The sequence below is a fragment of the Phyllostomus discolor genome, chromosome 8 (assembly GCF_004126475.2).
Source record: "Phyllostomus discolor isolate MPI-MPIP mPhyDis1 chromosome 8, mPhyDis1.pri.v3, whole genome shotgun sequence".
Lineage (NCBI taxonomy): Eukaryota > Metazoa > Chordata > Mammalia > Chiroptera > Phyllostomidae > Phyllostomus > Phyllostomus discolor.
The window spans coordinates 93,849,317-93,863,535 of NC_040910.2; the positions used below are offsets into that span (position 1 = coordinate 93,849,317).

General features: G+C 36.9%; 1 protein-coding gene across 1 annotated transcript in view; it reads left to right on the forward strand.

Annotated features, from left to right (window-relative positions):
- Positions 1-14,219, forward strand: part of USP32 (ubiquitin specific peptidase 32) — a 138,117-nt gene that overhangs the window by 45,705 nt on the left and 78,193 nt on the right. The window contains 3 exon segments of the mRNA XM_028521827.2: positions 542-647; positions 5,828-5,946; positions 12,060-12,219. Of these exon segments, the coding sequence (XP_028377628.1) occupies positions 542-647; positions 5,828-5,946; positions 12,060-12,219 (385 nt within the window).

The following is a 14,219-nucleotide window of genomic DNA, read 5'->3' on the forward strand; positions in this document are numbered from 1 at the left end:
AATTCCACAGAATCCTTATTACACTATTGGAGCTGTTGAAGGAAAAGATGCTTATTTTCCTAGGCCTTGATAAGGACTCCAAAGAGACAGAATAAATATTCAGTGTGTTAGCCAGTGATATATGTATTTTAAAATAGATGCAGCATAGGCCCTGGCTGGTGTAGCCCCATGGGCTGAGAACCAAAGTTTTGCTGGTTCAATTCCCAGTCAGGGCACATGCCTGGGTTGTGTGCCAGGTCCCCAGTGGGGAGGGCACATGAGTGACAACCACACATTAATATTTCTCTCCCTTTGTTTCTCCTTTCCTTTTCTCTCTCTAAAAATAAATAAATAAAATCTTATAAAAAAGAATAGATGCAGCATATTCTTGGTTCAGTGCAATAACAAAGTGTAAAAGAGGAAAAAGGAGGAGAAACTGAAGATCATTTCACTGGTTTACCAGGGCCTTGTTTGATGGAGACAAGATTTTTTGAAGTTGTTATCAGCCTCAAATTCCTCAACAACTGAAACAACTGAGGTTGGTTTTATTATTTTCTCATAGGTGATTTACTGTTCTTTTGGTGGTACATCAAAAGGACTGCACTTCAATAATTTAATAGTTGGACTCGTCCTTCTTACAAGAGGCAGAGATGAAGAGAAAGCAAAATGTAAGTACTTTTATTATCTTGAAATGATCATATAGATGTGTGTGCAGAATTATTTTACCTCAGATTTCTGGTGACAAGTAAAGGATTTGAATTAACATTTCCCCAAAGAAGATAAATGAGTGGCCAATAAACACTTGAAAAAATGCTCGACATAATCAGTTATTAGGGAATTGTAAATGAAAATGACAATAAGACCCCACTTTAACCCAAGAGGATGTGGGAAAGTTGCAATCCTCATACATTGCCGTTGGAAGTGTAAAATAGTGCGGCCACTTGAGAAAACTGGGAGTTCCTCAAACTTTTGTTAAATCTGAAGTTATCTTACAAGTTGGCAATTCCACTCCTAGTTACACACCAAAGAAAACTGAAAACACATAGTTGATCCTGGAACAATGAGGGGATTAGGGGGACCAACCTCTGTGCCATTGAAAATTATGTATAACTTTTTGACCCACTCAAAACTTAGCTGTCCGTTGTTATCTGGAAGGGATTCGTTTTCAGAACTCCCTGTGGATAATAAAATCCATAGATGCTCAAGTCCACTATATGAAATGGCACGGATCACTGTATACAGGCAGCCCTCTGTATACATGGACTCCCACCAGTGGACTGAAAAACTGTACAGGTATTTATTGAAAAATAAAAATCTGTATAAGTGGACCCATGTGGTTCAAGGGTCAACTGTATTCATTAAATGTACATGAATGTTCATAGAAGCTCTGTTCATAATGGACAGAAATGAAGAGAACCCCAGTGTCCATCAACTACTGTATTTAACAAAAATGTACTATATCCATATAATAGAATATTATTCAACAATAAAAAAGAATAAAGAACTGATATTGGATTGGCCAAGAAGTTTTTGTGGTTTTTTACTGTATAATGGCTCCAGTAGCAAGTGCTCAGCTGTCTTTAACTTCATTTGAAACGATTTTGTTAGATTTGATTGTGACAGCTGTCATCAGCATACATTAAAAAAACCATCAAAATTGATAAATTTTTGTATAGCTGTTTTAATATTGGAGGTAGAAGAAAATAAATAACATTTTTGGCATAGTATGCTTTATGTAAGAAAGGTAAAAATGCAAGTGAAACGCAAAAACAATTTGTGCAGTCTATGGAGAAGGTGCTGTGACTGATGAAACATGTCAAAAGTGTGCCCTGGCTGGTGCAGCTCAGTGGATTGAACGCCGCCCTGCAAACCAAAGGGTCGCCAGTTCAATTCCCATTCAGGGCACATGCCTGGGTCACAGGCCAGGTCCCCAGTAGGGGGTATGTGAGAGGCAACCACACACTGATATTTTTCTCCCTCTCTTTCTTCTTCCCTTCTTCTCTGTCTAAAATTAAATAAATAAAATCTTTTAAAAAATGAGAACATGTCAAAAGTGGTTTGTGAGGTTTCATGCTAGAGATTTCTTACTGGACAGTGTTCCACAGTTTGGGTAGACCAGTTGAAATCGATAGCGATCAAATCAAGACATTAATTGAGAACAATCAACGTTCTACCAAGAGGGAGATAGCTGACATACTCAAAATACCCAAATCAGCCCTGGCTCAATGGGTTGAGTGTTGGCCTGTAAACCAGAGGATCACCAGTTTGATTCCCACCCAGTCAGGGCACATGCCTGGGTTGTGGGTCAGGTCTCTAGTGGGGGCATGCGTGAGAGACAACCACACATTGGTGTTTCTCTCCCTCTCTTTCTCTTCCTCCTCTCTCTCTAAAAATAAATAAAATCTTAAAAAAAAATCCAAATCAAGCATTGAAAATCATGCATCAACTTGATTATGTTAATCATCTTAATATTTAGGTTCCACATAAGTGAAAAAACTTGACCGTATTTCTGCATGTGATTCTCAATTTACACGTAACAAAAATGTTCCATTTTTAATACAAATTTTGACAGGTGATGTAAAGCGCACATTTACAATAATGTGAAACAGAAGTGATTATGGGGCAAGATAATCCGTTAACTTTTTGGCCAACTCAATACATGCTACAACATGGATGAACCTGAAAACATTATGCTAAGTGATACATTCAAGTCAAATTAGGTCGTATATTATATGATTCTATTTATATGTCTAGATTAAACAAATCCTTAAAGATAGAAAATAAACTAATGGTTGCTGGAGGCTGGGGGAGAGGAAAATGGAGGGTGACTACTAATGAGTATGGGGTTTCCTTTTGTGATAAAAATGTTCTGGAATTAGATAGTGGTGAAGATTACACTGGAATTTACACTTTAAAAAATAAATTTTTAAAAAATCTTGGAAGAAGGGATGCAGGGGAGAAAGAGGGAGGGCAAGAAGGAGGAAGGGAGAGTGAGAAAGATGTATTTGTTTCACTTATTTATCAGTTCTTTGGTTGCTTCCTGTATGTGCATTGACTGGGGATCGAACCCACAACCTTGATATATTGGGACAACACTCTGACCAACTGAACTACTTGGCCAGCTCCTGAATTGTACACTTTTATTTATTTATTTAATGTTTATTTGTATTCATATTTAAAGATTTTATTTATTTTTTAGAGAGAGGGAAAGGGTAGGAGAAAGAGGGAGAGAAATGTTGATGCCTGAGAGAAGCATCGATCAGCTTTCTCTCACATGCCTCCAGCTGGGGACCTGGCCCCCAACCCAGTCAGGCATGTGCCCTGACTGGGAATCAAATCAGCAAACTTTCTGTTTGCAAGCCAGTGTTTATCCCACTGAGCCACACCAGCCAGGGCATGAATGGTATACTTTTAAGGGATGAATTTTAAGGAATATTCATTATATCTCAATAAAATTGTTATTTTTAAAATTCTGGTATATTTTTAGCAGGCTATTCTTTATTTCTCAAATAAAAACAAATACTCATTTACTTGATAATGTTTTATACAGATCCTTGTTTAAAAGTTTAATTATTTTTAATGGTTTTACTTTAATTTCAGAATTTAATTTTATTAGGTGAATTTTCTAAGCCTAGAAAGGGATAGAACCTCATCCATGACCTTTAAATCTTACTAAGTAGGCAAATTATTCTCTGAACATGAAAGGGAAGATAACCTTAGTTGATTATTGTCTATCCGTGTTTCCTAGGATATGCATTTCCCTTTTTACAGTTTCATCAAGGTATAATTGACATACAGTAAAATGCACATGTATAAAGTATACGTTTTGGTATGTTTTGAGACATATATCTTTACACACCAATATTATCACAACCAAGATAATGAATATATCCATAAACCCAATTTTATATACAGGAGTATACCTGTGATCCTAGTTTTTTCAATAGCATCCCTCTACCAATAAACATATACTCTCTCTCCAGGCAGCCAGTAATTAAAAATAACAATTTTTTTAAGTCACAAGGACAAACACATTATTTAAATTTTTTTTCATTTTTATGATAAAATTTCATTAGTTTCCTGGAGGTGAAATAACAAAAGTGTCATGAACTAAGTGGCTTGAAACAACAGAAAGGTATTATCTCACAGTTCTGGAGGCTAGATGTCCAAAATTAAGATGTTAGCAAGGTTTTGCACCCTCTGAAACTAATAGGGAAAAATCCTTTTTTCTTTCCAACTTCAGTGGGTGGCCATCAGTTCTTGGCCAGCAGTTACAGCTGCATTACTCTAATCTTCCTGTCTTATCACATGGCTTTCTTCCAACTATCTGTCTTGTCATCTTAGGATCAATCATATTATATTAGGATCCATCCTAATGATGTCATCATAAATTGATTACAGTGGAACCTCAGTTCTTGAACTTAATTTCTCTGGGAAACTGTTCGAAAAGCTATTTGTTTGCAAATCAAATCTCCTTTGTCACCTGAGAGACAGGTGACTGGTCATACGGGTATGAAAATGAAAGTGTTGTCAGGTAGAGAATCGAGACCTGAAGTTTGTTAGACAACGAAGATATTTTTTACATCAACTTGGTTGAGAACTGAATTGTTTGAGAACTAAGACATAGGAGAACTGAGGTTTGACTGTATATCTACAAAGACCCCATTCTAGGTACTGGAGTTAGGAATTCACCATATTTGGGTTTGGGGTGCCACAATTCAACCCATAACAGATGGTCAGAGCTTTCCAGGAATATATAGTCTCCCTAAAGGAATTGGCCATGGGATGTGAGGGCCGACAGTGGTACCCACCTGGCCTACAGAGGGATGGATATCCTTCTGTCATCTCTTTTTCCAAATAAGGCTACATTCCACAGGTACCCAGGGGTTAGGATTTCAGTATACCTCATTTGGGGATATAGTTCAACCCATAATAGCAGTATTTCAAGCATACATACGTGTACCCTCAACCAGCTTTATTATTTCTTAATACTATATCGTATTTGTCTTAGATCTTGTTTTTAAAGAAATAAAATATCTCCAACATGGGGTTCTCTCTTTATATCACTCCATGGTCTCATTCCCATCATTCCCTTTACAGAGATTATCATTCTTATGACTTTGGTGATGTCTCATTTCTCATACAGGTTTTATACATTTATGACATTTTTACATATCCTTAAACATAGGTTCAACTGTTTTTGCAGATTTTAAACTTTAATGGTACAAAATAATAAAGATTATTTTGCAGTTTGCTTTTTCTCTGAATATTTTTGGTATTTACCCATCTTGAAACACTTAATTCCTTTATTCTCACTGTTATATAGTGTTTTATTATATATGTTTATTTGCGTCTCACTTTACCTACTTGTTTGTTGATAGACATTTATCTTTTTTCCCCTAAATTTTGCTATTACAAACAATACTCTAGTGAACATTGGTGTTCATGGACATGCACATGTGTGAGAGTTTCTCAAAGGTAGGAGTGGAGTTGCCTAAGACCCTGAATTTCTAGCATACATCTTCACCTTTACTAGATTTTGGCAAATTGTTCTATAAAGTGGTTGTAGTAATCCATACTCTCATTAACAGTGTATAAGAGTTTCTGTTTCTCCCACATTATTATTGACTCTTTGTACTTCACACCTAAACATTTCTGCAAATTTGGTATGATTGAAAAGATACCACATTGCTGCTTTAATTTACATTGCTGGGCTTTCTCAAGGAATAAATTATGTGTTTATAAAGTGCTTGGTAGTAATAACCACTCAATAATTGTTGCCTTTTTCTTTCCTACTTCCACCAAGTTATATTTAATTTATGATAAGATTATTTTTCCTTTCTCCTAGACATTTTTAGTCTTTTTGCAAGTGAATCTGGAAGTTATGTTACACGGGAAGAAATGGAAAGAATGCTCCATGTGGTGGATGGTAAAGTCCCAGATACACTCAGGAAATGTTTCTCGGAGGTATATTTAAAGATTTGCATTTTATCTCTACCTAATGACAACATATTAACTCTAAGTTGTATAATGAATTTAGCTATGATGAATAGATGTGTTTATATGCATGTATTCTTGAAATTTTGAATTTAACAGTTGGTGCTTCAACGGAGTTTTATGCTCAAAGGTACATGACACATACTACTGCTATATTTGTGAATCTGAAAGTTCCCAGTTCTACTGTAAAGACAGCCCTCTGGATTTACAGTATAAGGAGACATACTCCCACACTCTCACACCAACACACACATGCTTACACAGGTGATCCTATAAAAACATGAGCATTGCTCACATTATAGTGCTGTTGCTTTTTATCATGGACATATAGGTATATCACTCATTTGCCTTGAGCCATTCTGGTATGCCCCATCAAAGGCCTATTTTATTATTTATTTTATTAATTGATTTGCATTGTGAAAAATTTACATTTAAAAAATTTATCACTTTTTCTCTTCATAAATTTCCTATTTTATATAAAAGGTAAACAATAAAAAATGTGTATTTTTTACAGAGAAAAAAATTTTTTTTTTTTTTGTAGAGGTCTGCTCATATGGAAGAAATCCCTAGAGATGGTAGAGTAAAACCCTTTAGAAGTTCCTGAACCTTTCCTGAGGCACTCAGTGCTGTGTAATTTCTTATGGGTGGCTATTTGACCTACTTTCATTTCAGATATGACAGTTCTTCACTGCTCATGGTTTTGTTCAGGGAGTTTTTATTCAGTTTAGTGTATTTACCTTCCTAACTATGTAGGCATTGATTGTTAGTACTGTAACCATATGCATATGCCTAGCTCTAATATCTCTTTGGACTCCCTGGCTTTAGTTTTTACCACTCCCTTTCTTGCTTTTGAGCTTGGCCATGCAGTTTTTGGTAGTGGTTATGGTATTACATTTTACTCAGTATTTCTATTTCTATGTATTTGGTGCAAAGGATTGGCTGCTTGCATTTTTGGTTCTGACATATTGACTGGAAGTTGCTGTGATAGTATTTCAGTATTTCAAGACAGACTAGGCTAGGTGTGGGTTTTTTTCCCCTCTAGGTATGTTTTCTTTTTCTGACATGTCCTGGTCAGAAAAAAGGTAATCTAATCTTTTCAGGCTAGATAATTGGATTTTTTTTCAGAGATGTGAAATGTGTTAATATTCTTTGCTTATTATAGGGGAAAATGTGTATTTTTTTTTTTTCATTTTAAAAGGTTTAGGAAGACATTCCCATTTTATAGATGGGAATTAAATGTGGTTAGCCACCCACTTCAGTAAAATTTAGGCACAGTCCTGACTGGTGTGGCTCAGTAGGATGGGCCACATCCTACTTTGTACCACAAACCAAAACATGGCTGGTTCGATTCCTAATCAGGGTCCATGCCTGAGTTCCGGGCCGGGTTCCTGGTTGGAGGTGTGCGAGGGGGAACTGGATCGATGTTTCTCTCCCTTCCACTCTCTCTAAAACTAACTAACTAAATAAATAAAATCTTAAAAAAAATAAAATTTAGGTACAAAAGCAGGTACCTAGAGGAAAAAATTAGGGGAAAATAAAATAGAGTAAGGGAGATAGGTGGTAATAGGGAGGAGCTGGCCGAGTGTCAGTATTTTGTATAGAGTAGTTAGGAAAGACTTGTCAGATAATGTGACGTTTGAACAAAAAATTTAAAGGAAGTGAGAGATAAAACCAGATACCTGGGGCAAGCACTTTTCATGAAGAGAATATAGCAAAGACCTTGAGATCGGAGTGTGCTTGACATGTCTAAGGAACAACAGAGAGGCCACCTTAGCTGGAATAGAGTGAGCTAGGGAGTAATAGGAAATGAAGTTACAGAGGTTGCGGGGCAGGGTGGCGTGGAATGCGAGTATTATATATGACCCTGTGAGACAGTGTGAGTTCTTTGACTTTCACCCTTAGAGATATGGAAAGTGTTAGAGGGTTTTGAGCAGAGGAGTGTATGAGTTGTGTTTTTGTTTATTATTTTTTAAAAAACGTGATCATTTTAGCTTTTGTGTGTTGAGTATGCTTGACAGAGTCCAACTGAGGTATCTAAATGACCCAGGTAATATTACCAAACAAAAAAAATGAAGGTTTAGCTGCCTGTCACCACAAAAGCCAAACTCATGAGGCAGGTGCTGGTGCAAAAGGAAAGAGGTTTATTCAGGTCCTGTACAACCTGGGAGAATGGTGAACTCCCTTCTCAAAGATCGTCTCTGTCTTCCTGCTCAAGCCAGAGTTCTTTTGGGATAGGGAGGGAGGGCTTTTTCCCTAATCCGAATATCTTTCTAGCTTTTGACATGCTCTAGCCTTATCTGTTCATCTTTCTAGCTTTCAGCATGCTCAGTGTAGGAACCTCTGATGCTGCCATTGTGGCCAATGAGCAGAGACCCCCCTGGCACTCCGATTGACTTATGGTAACAGTAAAAGGTGATGGCCATTAAGATCGTGGTGTGGCAGGGAGGTGGTGAGTTGTTTTTAGATTCTGCATTTATTTTGAAGGTAGGGTTGACAGGATCTGTGACAGAAAGAGAAGAAAATGACTAAGGTGTTTGGCCTGATTTAGTAAATGAGTTGACATTAACTGAGATGGCTAAGACTACTGAAGGGGGGGTTGGGGCTTCAGTATTGAGAGGTTTACAACATAATTAAATTTGAGAATCATTAGACATTCAAGTGGAGTTGTCAGCTATGCTTTTTGACATGATAAGTTGGAGTTCAGGGGAAGGGATTTGTTGGCTTGTAGATAGAAAACAAGATTAGAAGACTGAATACTGTATTCCATTGTTTAGAGATTGACAAGATGAAGAGGAATCCAAAACAGGAGCTAAGAAATTGCCTGTGCAGAGAGCCAAATGTGAAGGGTGTCCTGGAAGCCAAGTGATAAAAATGTTTTAAGAAGAAGGAATGTTTATGTCAAGTAAATTGAAAGGTCAAGTGAGTTGACCTTTGATCACTGAGAAATGATCATTAGATTTGGCATTGTGGAGTGTAGGTCATTGGTGTAGGTCCTGTGGAGTTCAAAAATTACTGGAGTCAGGATGCTAGAAGGAGTGTACTCAAGAGGAAATTATCGCCCTGGCTGGCGTAGCTCAGTGGGTTGAGTGCAGGCTGGGAACCAAAGTGTCCCAGGTTCGATTCCCAGCCAGGGTACATTCCTGGGTTGCAGGCCAGAACCCCCAGCAACCGCACATTGATGTTTCTCTCTCTCGCTCTCTCTCTATCTCCCTCCCTTCCCTCTCTAAAAAAATAAAATAAATTAAATATTTTTTTTAAAAAAGAGGAAATTATCATGGTGAGAGGCTTAAAATTGCATTTATAATAAGGGCAATGGTTATTATAAGGATCATAAAATTATGGTAGAAAATAGCTGAGGCAGTGTATGAAGGACAGGAGCTTTGGAAGGGGGAAGATCAAAGAAATGGGAGGTCAAGGTTTTGGAATATTCATATGTAAGGCTATGTAAATCATTAGATACTTATGGGTGATAAAAACCCAATACTGTAAATGGGTTAATTTGATCTCATTCAGCTGTTTGATGTATTTACCTGCTGTGATTTGAGTAATGTTTCTGATGATTGTATCTGAGACCCTAGCTTTCAAAATACCATGTTTCAATATCAGTTTATTTAGACTAGGCCTGTTTGGACCTTCTATAACAATGCTTTGTGGTGGTTTTTTTTTTTCCCCCCGCACTCCTAAAAAGCCCCTCAAAACTATAAATAGATGTACTCTAGCTAAAAGATATGGAGCTAGCACCTGAATTTAAGTGACATGGAATGGGTCTCTGCTTTTTCTGTGTTGGCTTTATTATCCTTGACAGATGATGTTATTAAGGAAATCTACATAGAAGTTGTGTTGGGGTTTTTTTTCTTACTGAATAAGTTTTTAGTAGTTGATTTTTAAAGTGGAAATTCATGTTTTATATTGTTTTTAAGATGTATCAGTTTCAGATTCTATTTATTTTTAATTATGTTTTATAGTATTGGAAATTTTTTAGGCTACTATTAAGACAATTTATGAAAGGAGACTTTCCTTCTTCATTTTTTAGTTGAGACCCATGACTCAAAAACATAAAAAGTCAGGTTTGACAGATGGGATTTTGGTGCTAGTAGTTATATGGAGTGATCCAGATGAGGAGGTGGATTTCAGAGGTTACTTTATGTTTTACTAACTTAAACGGGCAGCGTGATATATAGCTTATACACAGAAACTTCTCTGAATCCTATCTGTGCCACTGTATATGATCTTGGACAAATTACATGACTTTTTTTTTTAATCCTCAACTGAGGATACATCCACTGATTACAGAGAGAGGGGGTGTGGGGAAGCAGAGAGAGAGAGACAGAGACAGACATGGAGAGACATCAGTGCAAGAGAAACACCTACCTGGACAGCGGACTGAATTGCAGCCTAGGCATGTGCCCTGACTGGGAATCAAACCTGTGACCTTTTGGTTTACAGGATGACATTTCAGCCAACTGAGCCACACATGCCAAGGCTACATAACTTTTTGGTGCCTTAGTTTTCTCATGTGTAAAATGGGGATGATAATAGTATTTCCCTATAGAGAGTTGCTTTAAAGATTAAATTAATACAAAAATGTTAAGAATGGTAATCAGGATATTGTAAATACTCAATAAATATTACCTATATATGAAGCTGGTAGAAGTAACTTTTTTTTTATATATTTTATTTATTTATTTTTAGAGAGGGAAGGGAGGGAGGGAGAGAGAGAGAGAGAGACATCAATGTGTGGTTCCTGGGGGTTATGGCCTGCAACCCAGGAATGTACCCTGGGTGGGAATCGAACCTGGGACACTTTGGTTCCCAGCCCGCGCTCAATCCACTGAGCTACGCCAGCCAGGGGGCAGAAGTAACTTTTATAATTGGCAGCCTTTTTCTTTCTTAGGTACATAAGGCATATCTTATAACAACATCTGAACTTCTAGTTATAATTTAAGGATATTACTGATTTTAAGACTTATCCCAATGTCAGAGATGGTAACGTGTGTGAAAATGAGCATCAGTGTGTGGAATTTATACTGCTAACCCTCTAGACTAAACATATGGTAAAGAAAAAATATGGTTATGATCCTTATTTCCTAAACATTTTATGAATGTCCTCATATGTACCTGTAGCAAGTCTAATGCCATATTCTTCCATTCAGAAAAACCAGACTCGTTGTCTTGAGTGTTTGGATTACACTGTTACATGCTTGGAAACTACTAAGCTAATTATATTGCTGTACTAGTAGGATGTTACTAAACAATGTAGGAATTATTTCTACCATACTTCTTTTAGATTATAAATTATTTGTATCCCTTAATATCTCTATTACAATTAGAGGTGTTAGGCTGTTGAATGTCATTCTTCATTGTATTTCTGTGTGAGTTGCATCTCCCTTTTTCTCATAACAGCATCTGGCCCTCACTCAACCTAGGTCCTCTTGTTTTCTAAAGAGATTGACTTGCATAGTTATGTATGTGATATTCTTTCTTAGCCTGGGCACTATTTTCCTCCAGAGATTTAGCATGGCAAAGAAAGATTTAGCAAAGAAAAGCAATGAAGTAGAAATCTACTTGTTTCTTTTTGTATTCTAGCTGACTTGTAAATACAAGTTTTCATTGATGCCTTCTGGTTGAGGGCTCATAGAGTTGTTTTTATTTTGCCAATGAAATTTAAAAGAGCACTTAATTTCATATATATTTAATTAAAATATGCTAATTCTGACAGATTGAAGTGCCAAAGAAAGAGGGATAAGGCAAATGATAAATTAGATTTATTTAATATTAAAAGAAATGCAATTTACTGGTTTCAGGACATACCTTAGCAAATAAAATATGGCTTATTAGTAGCAGTGCACTGCTTTAATGAATTGACAAAGTAAGTTGCAATTAGCATGTAGATTTCATACAAATGAAAGTTCTGAAGTGCAGTTATTTTTTGAAGTAGTTGATTTCCAAGATTACAGCCTATAGTGTTAGATAATTCTTCCTTTGCAGGTAAATGTCAACTAACTGCAGATTTCAAGTTGTGCATGGTCCAAGTAAAATGTCTTAAGTTTTGACTAAACTGTGTTTTCTTGTTTTAATTTTAGGGTGAAAAGGTAAACTATGAAAAGTTTAGAAATTGGCTTTTTCTGAACAAAGATGCTTTTACTTTCTCTCGTTGGCTGTTGTCTGGAGGTGTATATGTGACGCTCACTGATGATAGTGATACTCCCACTTTCTACCAAACTTTGGCTGGAGTCACACATTGTAAGTAATGACATTTCATTGTTTTCTGTTCACTTTTTCATATAATTGCCTGGTAATATGAGAATATGCTTGTAAAGAAGAAATTTATTGTCAGTAGTTTTGTTCCTTCAGAAATGTAAAAATGAAATGCTGGAGCATTAAGTACTTAGCTAAAAAGGAAAACTCTCTTTTTTCCTACTCACTGAATACTTTGTATTCCAAATGTATAGGTTTTTTCCTCCACACCAAGAAATTCTCCAGTGCTCTGCAGACACCAGCTGGGTGTCTTACAATTCATTTCAATTCTGACACTGTCTTTTTAGGGTTAGCATAGACTCCACAGATTTAGGACTCAGTCCCAGAAGATAGCCCCTCTGTCCCCCACTTCAGATACCAATCTGAAGTCTAGGTTGTCACTGCGCTTCTGATCAACCAGCTATAAATTAGAGGTTCTTGTGATTCCCTCCTTCGATTTGATAATTTGCTAGAATAGTTCACTGAACTATTTACTGATTTATTATGTAATGTAGGGTACATTAAAGGATACAGATGAACAGCCAGATGAAGAGATACCTTAGGTTTTGATTAAACTGTGAGCAAGATCTGGAAGAGATCTTCTATCCCTGTGGAGCTAAGATGTGCCAATTCCAGTCTTGAAGCTCTGTGAACACCATACTTTGGGGATTTTTATGGGGGCTTCATCACATAGCTATGATGAATCATTAATTCAGTTTCTACCTCTTTTCCCTTCTCCAGAGATTAGGGAGTGCAGCTGAGAGTTACGTTTCTAATTATGGCTTGGTCTTTCTGGTAATCAGCCCCCGTCTAGGAGCCTACCAAGAGTCACCTCATATACTAGAACAAAAGACTCCTAGTACCCAAGAAATTCCAAGGGATTTAAGAGCTTCATGTCAGAATCTCCTGTCATTCAGAAAATTTCTGAAGACCAAATATTAGTAGGAGCTAAGGGCAGAGACCAGTTTCTTATTTCACAATAGCCTTCTACTAATTTTCCTTAGCCAAGCTGTATTAGTTTCCTAGGGCTACTGTAACAAATGACCACAGTTCATAAAATGAAACAAGTGAAATTGACTCTCTCACAGTTCTGGAAGCTGAAATCAAGATGTTAATAGCCATGTTCCTCCTGAAGGACCTAGGGGAGAATCTTTTCCTGCCTCTCCCAGCTTCTGGTGACCACAGGCTTTGCTTGGCTTATGGCAGCCTAACTCCAATCTCTGCCTCCATCTTCACATGGCCTTTTCTGTGTGTGTCTCTCTGTGTCCTTTCTTCTTCTTATAAAGTCACCAGTCATTGGACTTGGGACTCAGCCTCAGTCCAGAATGGTTTTACCTCAAGATCCTTAATTCGTTATCTCTACATAGATTCTACTATTTCCAGATAAGGTTACATTCTGAGATGCCAGGTGATCGTGAACTTTTAAAATGTTATTTAATTTTTTAAATTTATTTATTGGTTTGAGAGAGAGAGACAGACATCAGTTTCTTGTTCCACTTATTTATGCATTCATTGGTTGCTTCTTATATGTACCCTAACTGGAGAAATTGAACCTGCAGCCTTGGCATATTGGGATGATGCTCTAACCAACTGAACTACCCGGCTCATGAATTTTTGAGGGACATTTTTCAATCCACCACCACACAGGCCTAAGTGTTAACTTCTATTCTTCTTCCCTGTGGTTAAAGAAAAGTTACCTACACTGGGCTTTTGCTTATGTTACTTCTTCATACTGGAATTCCTTTTCCTTTCCTTCTCTCTCTAAATCCTAGGCATCTTTGAAGACTTAAATCAAGTGTCCCTATGTTTTCAAAAAACCGTTTTTGCCTTCTTGTGTGAAACCATCTCTCCTTCCTCTGAACTCTTAACACCTTTTTTGTACTCTTCTTTAACGAACTTACCAATTTCATTCTTGTATTATACATGCCATGTCTCTTAAATCATACAGGACTATACAGGACTATCTTTCTCTGTGCCAAGCCTTAAATAAGATTTGTTAACTGAAT